This window comes from Humulus lupulus, chromosome 8 (genome assembly GCF_963169125.1).
Source record: "Humulus lupulus chromosome 8, drHumLupu1.1, whole genome shotgun sequence".
NCBI classification, from domain to species: Eukaryota; Viridiplantae; Streptophyta; class Magnoliopsida; order Rosales; family Cannabaceae; genus Humulus; species Humulus lupulus.
In genome coordinates, this window is record NC_084800.1 from 28,204,810 (window position 1) to 28,220,561 (window position 15,752).

Below are 15,752 nucleotides of genomic sequence, written 5' to 3' on the forward strand. Positions count from 1 at the left end.
TACAATCTCAAGATTAACAACCAATTAGGTTCAACAAGTAAAATAAAAAAATACCAAAAAAAAATTAATAATAAACTTTTAACCTACCAAAAGATACCATTACTTACTTTCATCGACATTTCACGCTGCAATAATGTTTCTCCAAATTGGGATGAAATCCTGAAAACAGTATCATCAAAGTTCTCGAAGTTTCCCCCCAAACATTTATCCTCTCCATTACCAACACATGTCTTCCTTTTGCATTCTATATTAGTTGAGCTATCATCTAACCCCTGAATATCTCCTACACACTTATTCAACTCACCGTTACTTAAATCGTCCATTTTGCTTTCAACCCCACTACATTTAAGGACACCATCTTTCTGTCTATCAAAATCATTTGCTTTGTCTTTACCTGAAGGATTTACAAAAGCAACATCTTCCTTCCTCCCAATTAATTTTTCAACCATTTTGCGCTCAAAGATTTTCGCCTCACTATGTCTATGTTTCCCATGTTCAGTTATTGCACGTAATTCATCTTTAATTACTCTCAAATCATCTTTCAACCCAGCATAATCATTACGCAGCCTCTGAATTGATTCCATTATAGAATTCAGCAATAAAACTTCCATCCTAAATCACCAAATCAACAGTACCATAAAATGGGGAAATATATTAACAACCATACAATAATCATTTTACTACAAATTTCATTCCTTCTAGAAAAAAGAAACATCACATAAATACAAATATTTTCCCTCTAGCTAATAGTACAGAATAAATCAGCCTTCTGCAACATTAACAAAAAATATTAACAAAAAAATGATCTCAATAAAATTAACAAAACTCAATACTATTGCAACTTTCAATACTAGTGAAGTTATATATAGCTCGCCTAAGCCAACTCACACCATTTTGGAAAGAAGAAACTGTCATAATCATTTTGAAGGGGGTATGAGATTATAAGAAGAAAGAGGCTTAATAGTTATTTCTGGAATTCTCTCCAAACTTTTTACCTAATGTGGTCTTACAACATATATACAAACTACCACACGAGTCCACCTTCCAAAGCACACATTAATACCCATATATATTCAACAGATAGCATATACCTATATAAGCACAAAACATATATATATATATCATCATCATCATTTTTTATCCAGACGAAAAGCACACCTCTAAAGTGGTCCAAGTGCAGCTCTAAACAATGTATACCCATGAATACCCAAATACAGAGAGATGGAGAAAGAGGCTTAATAGTTATTTCTGGAATTCTCTCCAAACTTTTTACCTAATGTGGTCTTACAACATATATACAAACTACCACACGAGTCCACCTTCCAAACTATATAAGCACACATTAATACCCATATATATTCAACAAATAGCATATATTAATACCCATATATACATCTTATCTTTCTCTATATTAATACCCATATATACATTGAAAGCTAAATTAATGGCAAAAAAATGAAAACTTACCCATGTGAAGAAACAGAGAAGTCTGTTTCGGAAGAGAGAGACAGAGAATAGTTCTGTGAATGGATTCGGACTTGTGAGGGAAAGAGAGAGAGTTAGAACAAATATTTGGATAGATATCAGTGGAGGTATCAATGGGCATCGGCTGAAAGAGATTCGGAAGAGAGAGAGAGAGAGAGAGCGAAGGGTTCGTACTTGTGAGGGGAAAGAGAGAGAGAGAATAATTCTGAGAGATACACCAAATATTTTTAAACCAAATATTTTTTTAAAAAGATCACAGCCGTTGATGTGAGCCGTTGATGTGATGAAATGGTGAAAATAAAAGTCCACACCGGTGGAGACGTTTTTTCCGTCTCCACATAAGAAATTGCCTATAAATATATAGGTAACTTTTCACATATATAAAAAGTATTTTAATTTATTACCCATTTTTATACCCGTTTGGCACACAATTTTTTTGTTATTATTTTTTCCTATAAATACTCATTTATTTTTCATTCAATTTTCACATCATTGTATACACTTTTCTTCTAAATTATCAATATCATAAAATTTCTTTTATTACCAACGAATTTCCAAAATTCTTCAAATTTCAACTCCCAAAATCCAAAATTTTAATTCTCAAATTTTTCAAAATTCATCATTTTCTCCCCATATCAATTCTCAAAATTCAAATTTTCAATATTCTCAATTTAGTATGACAATATTTATAATTACAAAATAATATATGAGAACATAGTTGACAATTTTCTGAGTGGCTTAGCATTGAGTATTTTTACAGAAAAAGTTATCAAAAGTAACGGGAACAAGAGAGAAAATAAAAAATTATATTTTTATATAATTTTGACATTTTAGGCCCCCAATAAATAACAACCATTGAAGTTGCTCAGAACTGTCTAAATGCCATTTCCTCCTAAAAAAAAACTTTGAGCCCAAAAGTATCAGGCATATTATGAGATGGGCTCCATAGTCCATAACAGAAGCCCATCAAATGATTGTCTGTCTAACTGGGCCAAGTAACCCAATGTGGCCCCAGCCAGCCATTCGCCCACTTCGAACAAGAAAGTGCAATGGAGCTGTATTACCTCTCCCTTCTCTGGAATTTTCGGGCAGAGAATCAAACTGTAAGCTCTCTTTTATTTGACATGCTCTTCTTTTTCTTCAGAATCTGAGTATTTACATAAATATATATATGTATATATATCCTCTTTGACGCTACCTTGTGGTTTTTCAAAGATTGGTAATTGGTTGGTTTGGTATATAGAATATCGACAAGGTTTTCAATTCACGTTCACAAATTCAAATGTTTTTTTTCCTTCAAAATACAAAAATTTCTTTCAGAAAACAATTCAGGGTGTTTGTCCACAATGTATATTTTTAGGCATATGTTGTTGCATTTTCTTTAGAAAACAACTAACAGGTATTCATAACATATTTGTTGTAAGATATCATCGTAATATATGATCAAGTAAACTATTTTTCTTTACGATTTTGTTTTTGGAATTGAAATGATGTTTATTTTGTGTTTATGGTTAATGGGTTAAGAATGTTGGAGATTCATGCTAATGAGTGAGTGGAGATGTACGCGGCTCAAATTAATGTCTGCCAGAGGCCCACTGTTTATCTCGGTGGCTTATCTGCATCTCATCGCCGAGTCTTAAAGCCCAGTAATTTATCTTTCCATGGCGCTCAAGTGCCATGGAAGTCATTAAAGCTAAGCTCCTCTGCTCTCCCACGTTTAGGCATGCCTCTCTTGAAGCCCCGTCGTTCTGTATCTGTCTGCTTGTCAAACACCGTAGCTGGAGGTGACAATGAGGTATATATGCTAGTGGGGTTCTTCTTCTTTGCTTAGTCGACTTTTTTGTGAATCTTTGAAGATTTTGAGTTTTATGGGTTAAGAAAGAAATTCTTCCTCACTTGTCTAAATCGAAGGTTTATTATATAGTTTGGAAAGGATTCTTCATTTCTATTTTTGATATGGTTATGATTTTTGCTTGCTATTATGTTTTATTATCTGCGCTCTTTGCATTTTAGAGGCGTATAAGGGATGCTCCCATGGTCTATATTGTTCTCAATGCAATGTAAAATAATGGGATTATGAAATGCTAACTGCAGACCATCTGACTGGACTTGGTTACACGATACAGGGTTCTCCTCCATGGAAAGCTTTTGAACAAGTCGTGGGAAACTTTACCAAGGGAAGTTCTGTAGAAGACGTGTTACAGAAACAGATTGAAAAGGAGTTCTATCCAGATAGAGAGGGCAGTGGTAAGCGCCCACCTGGTGGTCGCTAAACGCACATAAGTTCGTGTAACTCCTGCATGACCCCCAACTGGTGAAGCATGAAATTCTAACAGCAACTTTGTTTTTAGATTCGAGTGGATACTGACCATAATCTTATGATGAAAACGCAGCAAGCCTTCGTGGACTGAATAGACCGTTGTATCCAATTTTCCCTGCTGAAAGTCACTGTGTAATAAGCGAAGATCCGGGCAAGTTGTGTTCTCTTGCCGCAGTTCCTCCAAAAATTCGAAGCACCCTGTACTTACAGCCAATTGCAACAACGAAGGAGCACCTTCGTATTTTCTGGATAATGCATCTGCCACTGTATTTTCTCGGCCAGTTTTGTATTCAATGGTGAAAGTAAAACCCAGCAACTTGCGCAGAAAGTGTTGTTGTTCAGGCGTTTGTATCACTTGTGTCCACAACTCCTTGAGACTTCTATGATCTGTGCGAATAATGAAAGGTCTGCCCAACAGATATTGGCGCCACTTTGTCACTGCCTCCATAATGGCTCTCATCTCTCTGCTGTACGCCGAAGCCCCTGCAAACTGTGGTCCCAATTTTTTACTAAAGAATACAATTGGGTGGCCGTTCTGCATCAAAACCCCACCGATGCCAATGTTGGAAGCATCTGTCTCCACAATAAAATCCTGGGAAAAATCTGGTAGCTGTAACACCGGTGTTGAGGTCATGGCCGCTTTGAGCTTCTCAAATGCTTGGGAGGCTTCTGAGGACCACTGGAAGCTGTCTTTCTTTAGCAAATCTGTCAGAGGCGCTGCAACAGATGCGTAATGAGCGACAAACTTGCGTTAATAGACAGTCAAGCCTAAAAACCCACGCAGCTGTTTAACCGAAGTTTGTGTAGGCCAGTTGCACATTGCTGCTATTTTAGAAGGATCCACGCTAACTCCTTTTGCCGAGACCAAGTGACCCAGATAGTCTATAGTGGACTGAAAAAAACTGCATTTGGTAACTTTGGCATAGAAGCTATTATCCTGTAAAAGTTGTAAGACCATTCGAAAATGGAAAACATGATCTAAAATGTTATGGCTGTATATAAGAATATCATAAAAAAAAACGATGACAAACCGTCGCAGAAAGGGACTGAATAGCCGATTCATTGTGGCCTGAAATGTGGACGGGGCATTTGTAAGCCCAAACGGCATCACGACGAACTCGTAGTGTCCTTCATGGGTGCGGAAGGCGGTCTTGTGGATATCTCTAGGGTCCATCCGGATTTGGTGGTAGCCCGCCCGGAGATCTAGTTTTGAGAATACCTTTGCGTGACCCAATTCATCTAATAGCTCATCGATAGTCGGAATGGGAAATCGATCTTTGATTGTTATGCCGTTGAGAGCTCGGTAATCCACACAAAACCTCCACGTACCATCTTTCTTCTTGACCAATAGGACCTTAGATGAATATGGGCTGGTGCTTGGGCGTATGAAACCAAACGAAATCATCTCCTTAACCAACTGCTCCATAACGTCTTTCTGAAAGTGGGGGTATCTGTATGGCCGCACCTTCACTGGGTTCGAACCGTGTTGCAAAAAAATACGATGGTCGATGCTTTTATATGGCGGAAGAGATGTGGGCTCGGCGAACACAGCTTGAAACTCGGTAAGAAGGCTGAAACCTTCGCTAGGAAATTGTGATTCCACGGTTTGGAGGTCTGTTAAAGCTGGCGGATCTTCCTTCTGTAATGCCATCAGTCTGTATACATCTTTAATGTCACCTTCTCTAATGAGGGCATGAAATTGTGTAAATGTAAGCTGATTTGGAGCAGCTGTTTTGGACCCCTCCAACTTAACCGTGCTGCCTTGCCACTGAAACTCCATGGTTAAGTTCTTATGGTCATGAAGACACGGTCCCAAGGATTGCAACCACTGCATTCCTAAAACAATATCCAGCCCACAAATTGGTAGAACGTACAAATCTACCACGAATTGGTGTCCCTGCATAAGCAATTCCACTCCAATACAGATCTTCGAACACACTAAGAAATTGCCATTGCCCATGTAAACTTTGAAACGAGTTGTGTCTTCCCACTTCAAAGCCAACCGCTCGGCCAAGGATGCTTGTATGAAATTGTTGTTGCTACCGGTGTCTATAAGGACCTCCAATGTTTCAGTGCCGTGTTTGGCCATAATACGGAAGATCCGCGGGTTCAATGAATTAGATAAAGTGTTTAGACTTACTTCAGCCTCCTCGGATTGATGCCCGTCCTGGTCTGTACTTTCAGTTTCCAAATTCGTTTCCTCCTCATCCTGAGCACACAAAATCAGCATCCTATTTTTACACTTATGCCCATAACTGAATTTCTCATCGCACGTGAAACATAATCCTTTGTCTCTGCGTTCTTTAAGTTCTGCTGGGGATAATCGCTTGATCGGTAGGGAAGGCGTACTCGCTGGGGGTTGAGAACCCGAGCCAAATGTGTTTGGATATGGGGCGATTGTTTTCGAAGCATATGTTGGCGTGGTGTGTTGCGTTGGTTGAGTGCTGTATGTTCGTGGTTGCCATCCCTGTTTGCTCATCTCCGGACGCTGACGAAAACCCAGATCATCATGGCGATCTTCGAATAGTTGAGCCTTAGCCATTGCATCGGCTAAGTCCACCGGTTTAGCAAGGAGAAGTTCCCTGCGAATTTCCAGCTTCAGACCCCACACAAAGAAGTTGAGAAACATCGCATCAGCTACCCCCGTAATACGTGGCATCAATGCTTCAAACTCAGCTCGGTACTGTGATACTCGGCCCGTCTGAGTCAATTTCGAGATACGCCCCAAAGGATCGTCGTAGATCGAAGTGCCAAAGCGCTGAACCAAAGCTTGGAAAAAAGAATCCCAATCGGTGATTGAACCCCCCTTTTCCACCCATTGAAACCTAGTGGATGGTGCTCCATCTAAATGGAAAGGGACAACAGCCAGCCTCATCTCATTGTCCACCTTATGCAAGTCAAAAAACTTAGTGATCTTGTAAATCCAGTCCTCCACGTTCGAACCGTCGAAACGTGGAACCTTCACCCTTAGAGTTTTGAGAATGGAATGCATGTCTCCGTGACTTTGCGCCACTGTGAATCGCTCACTTGACCCCTTCGTGCCGTCCCCCCGAATACTGCTAGTTCCTTCCAACGGTGGTCCATGCGGAGATGGAATGGCGGCGAAACGTTCTTCAGTCTGGGTTGCATGTTGATTCAACAGAGTGGAAAATTTCTGAAACTGTTTCTCCATTTGTTCATCTGAGTACTGCTTGAAGCTAAGCTCCATGGATTGAAGCAGAGCAGCGATTTCTTCATTCTTCATGATGAGTAGAAGCAATGAAAGCACCAATAATACAGTAAAATTAAGCACTCTTCGAGTCAGTGCAAAACTCCCAGCAGCTAAAAGCTTTGATTTCTCAATAATAAGTCCCATTGTCTCAATACAATTAACATATACCCAAATGATTAACAGAATCAGAAATTACAAGAAATCTCAACAATTCCTCACTCCTCTCCAAGGCCTCACTGCCGCTCCATCCTAACAAACTCGTCCAGCCATCGAGGTCTCACTCGCTTCCTTCTCTCACGCGCCCGCTGCTCTTCAATGGGTTCGTTTTCTCCTGAAGGGTCCTTCGACTGTTCGTGTACTTCACTGCCCTCTCCTTCTCGTATTGTGGCTTGATCTATCCATTCCTGGGCTTTGTCTTTTAGCAACCGTTCAATCAGCGCTATTGGGCTATGCTTCTGGGCCGCAACCACCTGGGCTTGCTGAGAGCCCGTAATAGTCGTGGTGGAGGAGGCGGTGGTGGTCCAGATGGCTCTGGTGGTTCAAAGGATGAAGGTTTTTCTGGAATCCTTGATGAAACTCTTCAAGTTGTTTTGGCAACTGTCGGCTTCATTTTTCTGGTAAGCATAATTCCTTTTCCCAAATTATTACATTGAGGAATTCCACACTTGTTGATCCCATTTTTATTTTGTCAAAATGTTGTTTCCAAACTTTATAATGTAATGAAATATAAGATGGGAAATGGGAAATGGAAATTGAAATTGAAAAGAAATAAAAAATACAAGGTATGTCTCAAGATCTGTATATATTTAGTCTGAAAACCGTTTTGCCTGCATCTGCTTGGATAACAGTGGTTTTGACCAATCAATATTTTGTCAAGAGCTGTATATGTTGTTTAGTCACGTTATAGTTGGCTTGAATAGGTATTGTCTATCTCCAAAGGGGATGAATTAAAGATTGTCATCACTTTTTGAGAGGCAGCCTGGCCTCATTTCACTTTATTTAAGTGAAAGAGCAAGTATCCTTGTAGTAATATACCTGTCTTTATGGATTTACTCAGTACATTTACATCATCAGTGGTGAGGAGTTGATCAAGTTGGCAAAGGACTACATCAAGTATGTCTTCAAAGGAACTGAGAGTGTTCGCTTGAAGCGAGTCCTGAACCAATGGAGAAGGTTCTTCAGGAGGGTAACTGAGAAAAAAGTATTTGATAAGCATTGGTTGGAAAGGAAAATTATCAACACCCCAACCTGGTGGGATAATCCTTAAAAGTACCGTCACTTACTTAGGGATGACTCAGAAACAAAACAGCTTAGGCCTTATGGGGAATCGACTTCTTAAGACCCTCGTGGAGAATCAACTTCTAAAGGGTCATATGAGGAATCATATCAGGAGGAGGATGACTGTTGAGCTGTAAATTTGGTGAAAGTATTGGTCAAGGTTTGGTAGTTTTGGCCATAATTGAGTATAGAGGAGATCAAAGTTCTTATTTTTCTGAACTTTTGATGAAACCAGTAGCAATGGTTTGTTAAGAGTATATAGAAATATGCATGTGTTTATTGATGGAGTATTACTGCACTATCTACCTTTTTTCCTTTCATGGTTTTGAGCTACTTGAATGGATGGTAAGTAATAACTAATTCTCAGTTTGAGATATGAAATTGTCTCAGAGTTTATTCTAAGCCATAAATCCCTTTAGACTTGTACATAGACAAAAGTTCGAATGAAGAAATGAAGAAAGAGACAATATTTTTCAGAACACAAAACAATGTCAAAAGCTATTATAAATTTGTAAGTACAAGAATACATTGACACATCAAAAAACAATAGCCAAGCATTAATCTATATTGGCAAAAGAGGAATTCAGGTTAACCTTCTCTACATTTGCAGCAACAGTAGAGTTCATTAATTTCTGTCAAGGAAGTGAAGGCGACATGTCACTTTTAGGATTTCTATTATTTTTACTTTTAACGCAAAAGACATGTCGTTTCTTCTTATTTTCCTAACCACAGAGAAGATGATTCAGTTCAGAAAATGGCTATGGCGTCCACACACAATAACGACGAGAACAGTTATCTCTATATCCCAAGTAATTATATAACATTTTAATAATAGAATGATTTAAATTTATGTATAAAAATTGAAATTGTACATAGTTTATTACGTAAGTTTATGCTTTGCTTAAACATGTTTGAGTCTTCTTCGGATTGATCAGTCTAATTCATTTAAATTTAATATGATTTGCCGCTGCTTTCTTTTAAGGAAATTGAAAAAAGAGAAGAAGAAGAAAGTTTTATTTTCTTTAGTTGGTTCTAGGATTTTCTTAGTGGGATTTTCTCGGAAATTCATAACGATTGGTTGGGATGAATAAGTGTGGGGTTTGGCGATTCTTTCTCGTCTGCTTTTTGGTATGTTTGTTTCTCTGACAAGTTCTGGGATGGTGATGGATTCAGAATTACAGCAAAGTCAGGGATAGAACAATGTGGAGTCTTTCACTCCTTTAAAAAGATCTTATGTTCTGTATTTTGTTGTTTTGTTATGTTATATCATGTTCTGTTAGTTTTGTTGTGTAAGTCAATTACAATTTAGCATCTTTTAAAGCAGTCAGATGAAGGAATTACAATTACAGATAAGTTTTCTTTTCATTTGTTTCAGTTAACTTTTAATTATTTTCATTTAGTTGTTGATTTATGTTTGATATTAATATTGAAAAAAAAATCAACTGTCTGTCTTTAATGTTCAGTAGGTTTTTTTTGTATGTCTTGAGTCTTCAACTTTCTTTTCTTGTTTATAGTTAGGATCAGGTTTTTATGTTATTTATATTTCACTTTTATTTTTTAATGTCTATTAATTTATTACTTCTTTGGTTATAATTTTGTATGCTCTTATGAGTGCTTAATTTTTTCTGGAGGAAGTTTTTCTATTATTCTAGCAGATGTTGTAGTAGTGATGGTGACTTTAGATTGATTTTTTTTGTTTGGGCTACTTTTACACTTCATAGAGTTTATGCTTGCCTTAAGAGATTTTTGTATACTAATGAGTTAAGATATTTGTTAGATGATACAGCAAGTCTATTATCCAATTTTCTTGAGACATTCTTAATTCATGTTCATCTTTCAGTTAGTAAGACTGCTCATGAATTAGTTGTGCATGCACTTAATGTGGACAGTGAATTTACATGGCTAATAATTTTTCATCTTTTCTATTTAATGTGTTGCACTCTAATTATTTTCAATGAAATATTTCATTGTTAAAAAAAAATGTTGAGAGGTTAACTAAATCTAAAATGTTCCAATCTAGTATGATTTTTTTTAATCAGATACAAATATTCGTCATTTTTTTAAATCGTAAAAATAATTAAATACACTTAAAAAAATATCCTTTAATTTTTTCATTTGGGATGCCTTTGTATTTTATGGGCCCAAGTACAACCCAAACTAATAGCCATTTTCTTCCTATTCTCATTCATCACTTTCGTTTTTTTCTTTCTTTCAGTCTCTCAAGTCTGAAGCCGCAACCGCCGTTCTTTCATTAACTATCAACCCAAACTAGCTTTTTGAAGCTGATGATGTCGTTCGCTTGAATGTGCTGTCGTTTCTTGTAATTCCATTTTAATTTTCCATAAATTAATTTAATTTTACTTAGACCGAAGTGTAGACTGTAGACAGTAAACCTTCGGAGCCGGAGCCCAAAAATGCTGAAGTTCCTATCAAAAGTGAGGATCGAATTCAATGCTTTGGACCCTCGCACAGCCTCGTGCTTGGAGTTTCTGGCGCAGTGCAATGCCCGCAAGGCCAAGGAGTCCAACCCCGCTTGTCAGGTTCTTGTCAAGCGCCGTACCGACGATGAGCCACCGAAGATCGCCGTAACCTTCGTTAATGGTGTCGAGGAGGTCTTTGATGCCACTTCCACGCCAGCCCAGAACATTAGGAACATGATTCTCGAAAAGGGTCAGCACCTCGAGACCGAGCAGATGTTCCGCGAAGCAGGGGAGTCCTGGCCCGTTATCATCCCTGAGGAAGAGATTCGTCAATACGCCCCCGGAACCAAGGTACCTTCTCATTTCCCTTTATTTTTTTGAGCTTGTAGTTGCGTTTTTGGAGCATTTTGTCGAACAGTTGGTGTGGGTTGGGGTATATGCTTTATGCTAATACCGTAGAGAGCTTTGTGAGATATGAATTGATTTTATTCAAGGACTATATTGGCTTAATAGTTAAACATGTATCTTTTGTGTATATTGTATTGTTTCTTTGATTGAAAAATCACCATATATCTCATGAGGGTATTTGCTAAAGTAACAAGGTCAGTGTTAGAAATTAACTAAATAACACAACTCATTTTGCAAAGAGCGAATAAATTTATGATCACTTAAGCAATCATGATGTTCGTATATAGTAACTCAGTACAAATTAATGGTCTCTTTGCATTGAGTATTGAACTGTTTTATGACTAAGTTGGTGTTTTTTGTGATAGTGATTATTGTTTTCATGTTCTCTTTTCTTGTGTATCGTTTTATTATTACATGTTCTAGTCATTCTAAGGAAAATATATGTAGAATAGGACTACAATGGTGCCAGTTTCTACACACTTGATATGAGATTGTTGACCATGAGGGTGCTTGAATTTTCTTGGCTCAACTACATATCATTAATAACCCCTTTATGTTAAGTGTTACTAAATTTCTCAGTTTTAGGTTGTAGCCACAACAATAAACATGCTATTAAGGGTTATTGTTTTCATTAATTTTTTATGTGCCTTTTGCCAGCCAAGGAAAGCAGAAGAAAAGAAGCAATAATTGTAGTTTTGGGATGATGAGAAGAGGGGTTTGGTATTAGTCAATGAGATTGGATTATATTATATATCATGCTTGTAGAATTGAACCTTGTTCCCTCTTCAAGTTATAGACAAATAAAACTGATTGAAAGGCAAAAGAGCTGAAGTTTTTTCTTTTTTGGTTTGACCACACTTGTGATATTTGCTATTTTTTTTTCTTTTCTCCTCTTATACTATTATGATATTTGCCAAAATAACAAGGTAGAAGTTAGAAATTAGCAAAATATCATAACCACACTTATTTTGTAATATAAATATTATTTTTCAAAAAAAAAAAACTTGTTTACTTCATTTATACAAATTAGCCAACTTCATTTATACAAATTAGCCAACGGTTTTTTTATCTGTGTATATATTCTTCTTCAGGACTATTTAACAAATTTCTGTTTTTTGATAATGTATTGGATTTTGAAACAAAGTTTGCATATTCATTTTATTAAACAAACTATTTTTCACTCAGAACTTAAACTAGTTCAAAAACAAAGGTTTCCATTCAGACATAATTGCTTGGAAACCATAGGCATGGCTTCTAAGTTCAAAAGATAGAGAAATAAGTAGAAAATCTTATATAGAAGTACAAGGTGGAAATGGTCAATAATTGGTATGGGACGAAGTTTTGTTTCTAATTTGCTTAATAAATAAAATTTGGTAATACATGTAACGCTCTGAATAGCCAAGACCGCTACACTGTGTATTTGTAAAGGTGCAGGACTTGTTAATCAAACCAACAGTTAAAAATGTGAATTCTAAAGTCATTAATGTGCTAGGGTTAAAAGGTTTTGGTCTCAAAAGATACTTTCCATATAATTAAACATTTACACATGAGATCCCAAAAGAAATAGCGTTTAAAAGTCTGTTTACAAAATTTTTAGAGTTCAGACAACCACCAGCCTTTCTAAAGGCAAAACAAAAGTTTTTGGTTTTCCTGTCCTTGTCTCCCCTCAACTATGGCGGCTAAGCAGCTGATCATTTACATTCTACTTTCAGAGCTCTCCAAATCAGGGCTGATCAAGCTTGCCCTTGCCTTTACCTGCACTACGAAGCACCCGTGAGCCAAGGCGCAAGAAAACATATCATATTATATAACAAGCAATAATAACATTTGGATAACCCTTTAAGCATGTTCATACACTCGACATACCACAATAATCACAAAGCATGAAGAATCAACCAAAGAATCAGCTAATCATCACCCAACTATACAACATAACAATCCACCAATCAATAATAACAAATAAATCACATAATAATCAGGGACGACACCTTAGGTCGCACCCTCTATTTACCCCACTGACTCCGACCCGCTTAAACCGAGTTCAGTGCATAATAAGCTGTCCTCAGCTACTAGTGGTCGAGCCGCGCCCTATGCGCTATTGTAAACTTCGGCACTCTTAGGCCGTTGGTTTACTGTTTACATGGCATAATACCATCCTTTACAAAACATACAAAATAGGAAACCCTTAGTCCCATTATAAATCTACAACCGAGTGCAGTTTTCTTACCTTTAATTTCCAAGTTTACTGATTACGAGCGACGCCTCTCGAGCACGATCCACTTCCCGAGCCCTAGCTCAATACCTAGTCACAACCAAGATAGGGAGTACCATTAATAATCGCATTAATATATTCAGATGGAGTTCTAGCTTCCAGGACATCAAGTTCCACCAAACGCGGTGGTGGAATCGATCCCGAGCACCCTAGGTTAGGTTTCCACGCTTAAAACCTCCAAAAGACCAAAAATATCCTTAAGGGCCGCGGTCCTTGAAACCCATGCCGCGGCCCGCCCCTGAAACAGAGGCTAGGCCTCCCTGAAGACAGACACGCGCCGTGGCCCTGCCCTGTGGTGTCGCGGCGCTTCCCCACTATAGAGCCTCTTTGGCTCTTCCTTAATTCGCAGGGTCGCGGCACTCTAGAACAGAGCTGCAACCTAGCCCTTCGTGCCCAGAAAATCCACCATTCTCATCATTCTAACCTTGCTCAAAGCCACCTCAAAACACCCTAATTCCAAAACCTATTGATCACAAGACTTTTAACATGATTCTAGCAACATAACCCAACAAAAACCTAGCTTAAAAACTCATTTGTTATCTCCAAAAATTGGAGATCGATGACGTGGCAATAGAGGTGACAAGTGGCAGTGCATGGTCCGTAAATGACACGTTAATAGTCAATAAATATATTGGCTCCTCAGAGTTGTGATAAAGTGATCTGGCTTAGGAGTGACCCGGTAGACCAATGAAGAGTTTTGACTGGCCAGTCAAGTGTCATGACTGACCAGGCATGACCTTGTCCGACCAGTCATATGATTGTCTGCCCAGTCATGACCATGTCCGACCAGTCATGATCATGTCCGACCAGTCATGACCTTGTCCGACCAGTCCTGACCTGTCTGCCCAGCCAAGTGCATGACTGCCCAGTAAAGGTGTGGCCGACCAGACTGAAGGTGATATGGATCAACTAGATAGAGCAGGACTACGTCAAGATTCCCAGAAACGGCTTCAACAAGAATCGGTCCTGGCATACGCGGGAGTCTCTCATTTATCCCACAAATTTAGTGTACTGTTACATTTTGAATATTATTGTAATTTAAATAAAATGTGAATAATAAAATATCCCGATTATGGGGGATATCATCTGTACGATCCTGAGCCTATAAATACAAGGCTTGTGGCATCATAAAGAGGACTTTTGGGAACTTTTGATTCGAATTCTAATTTTCTAGAGAGAGAGAGTACTTGTATTTGAGAGAATTCTTGTATTCTTGTAATCTGCACTGAAGAAACTCAGTTGACTCAGGTTCATCTGATCTTGAGTGCAGATCTATAATCACAACTCTAAGTGGATTAGGCTATTACCAACACATTGGGGCTGAACCACTATAAAAATCGTCTGTGTCATTTATTTTCTCTTGACGGTTTTATCCGTTTTGACGTTCACACGTCGTTGGCCAAAAACGCGGTTAACATTTTGGTGCTTTCATTGAGAGCCTGAAGAGAAAGACAGACGGTCCCTGAGATATTATGGTGCCTAAGAACACCAATGCGGCCTCCAAGAAGATAGGCTCCTCTAAAGAGCCTGTCAGATCAGAAGGTCCTAGCCTTCAAGATCGTGAAATTGAGCCTAGAGTCGTGCTCGAGGTCGTAACTCCAAAAGTTGAAGAGCTCCAGGAAGCCATGAGCGCCTTCCAGGAGGAGATGGCACAGTTCAACGCCAGACAGGAGGCATTCGCTGAAGAGGTGGCTAGGCAGAAGGCGGCGTTTGAGCAGCAGAGATAGGAGATGGAGGCTAGGAGCGAGGAGATCAAGCGACAGCAGGAGGAGGCCGATAGGCAACATCGCGTGGCTGCACTCGCTCTGGAGGCAGCTACGCAGTTGGCCCAAGCTGCAGCACGAGGAGCAGCCACCCCAGGAGCAAGGACTACAGATGCTGGTCGGAGGACCACTAACAGAGCCAATTCTCGTGGACCGGGCAAAAGCAGGAGTAACCCCCTGGTCAGGAAGATGATGGGGATAGATCTAAAACTGCCTCGACGCAAAGGGAGCACTCTAGAATCCCCTTCAGGAGCCACCGATCAGAAACTTCAAGATCAGGAAGTCACCGATCGGGTAGTAAGAAGACTCCACCTGGGCAGGAGCAAAATAGAGCTCCTCGAGATAAGAGGACTTCACAGTTCAAAGATGGGCATGGTCGGGATGAGGCTGATAGTCATCCCACCGACCAGTCAAAGGAAAAGGAGGGCCATGACCAACAAGGAGGAAAAGACTGTCCGGGACGTACCGAAAAGCCTCCACTGCACCCCGGCCAGCAGCGTAGTGGGAGAGAGCAAGTCCTGCATAGTAAGCCCTCTGGAAAGTCGAAGAGTACGGTGTTCGATCGGGCAGGAAAGCATGCTTCCCGGAAGGATCT

At 39.1% G+C, this 15,752-nt stretch overlaps 2 protein-coding genes across 2 annotated transcripts; both read left to right on the forward strand.

Moving 5' to 3' along the window:
* Positions 1–7,177: 7,177 nt before the first annotated feature.
* Positions 7,178–9,475, forward strand: LOC133796539 (uncharacterized). Its single transcript, XM_062234094.1, has 2 exons — positions 7,178–7,633; positions 8,074–9,475. Exons 1-2 carry the CDS (start codon positions 7,466–7,468, stop codon positions 8,281–8,283), a joined length of 378 nt encoding a protein of 125 aa, XP_062090078.1. The 5' UTR covers positions 7,178–7,465; the 3' UTR covers positions 8,284–9,475.
* A 1,008-nt stretch (positions 9,476–10,483) lies between these two features.
* On the forward strand, positions 10,484–11,971 carry LOC133796540 (uncharacterized). The gene is made up of 2 exons (XM_062234095.1): positions 10,484–11,065; positions 11,780–11,971. The coding sequence occupies exons 1-2, from the start codon at positions 10,709–10,711 to the stop codon at positions 11,807–11,809; spliced, it is 387 nt and encodes a 128-aa protein (XP_062090079.1). The 5' UTR covers positions 10,484–10,708; the 3' UTR covers positions 11,810–11,971.
* Positions 11,972–15,752: the final 3,781 nt, after the last annotated feature.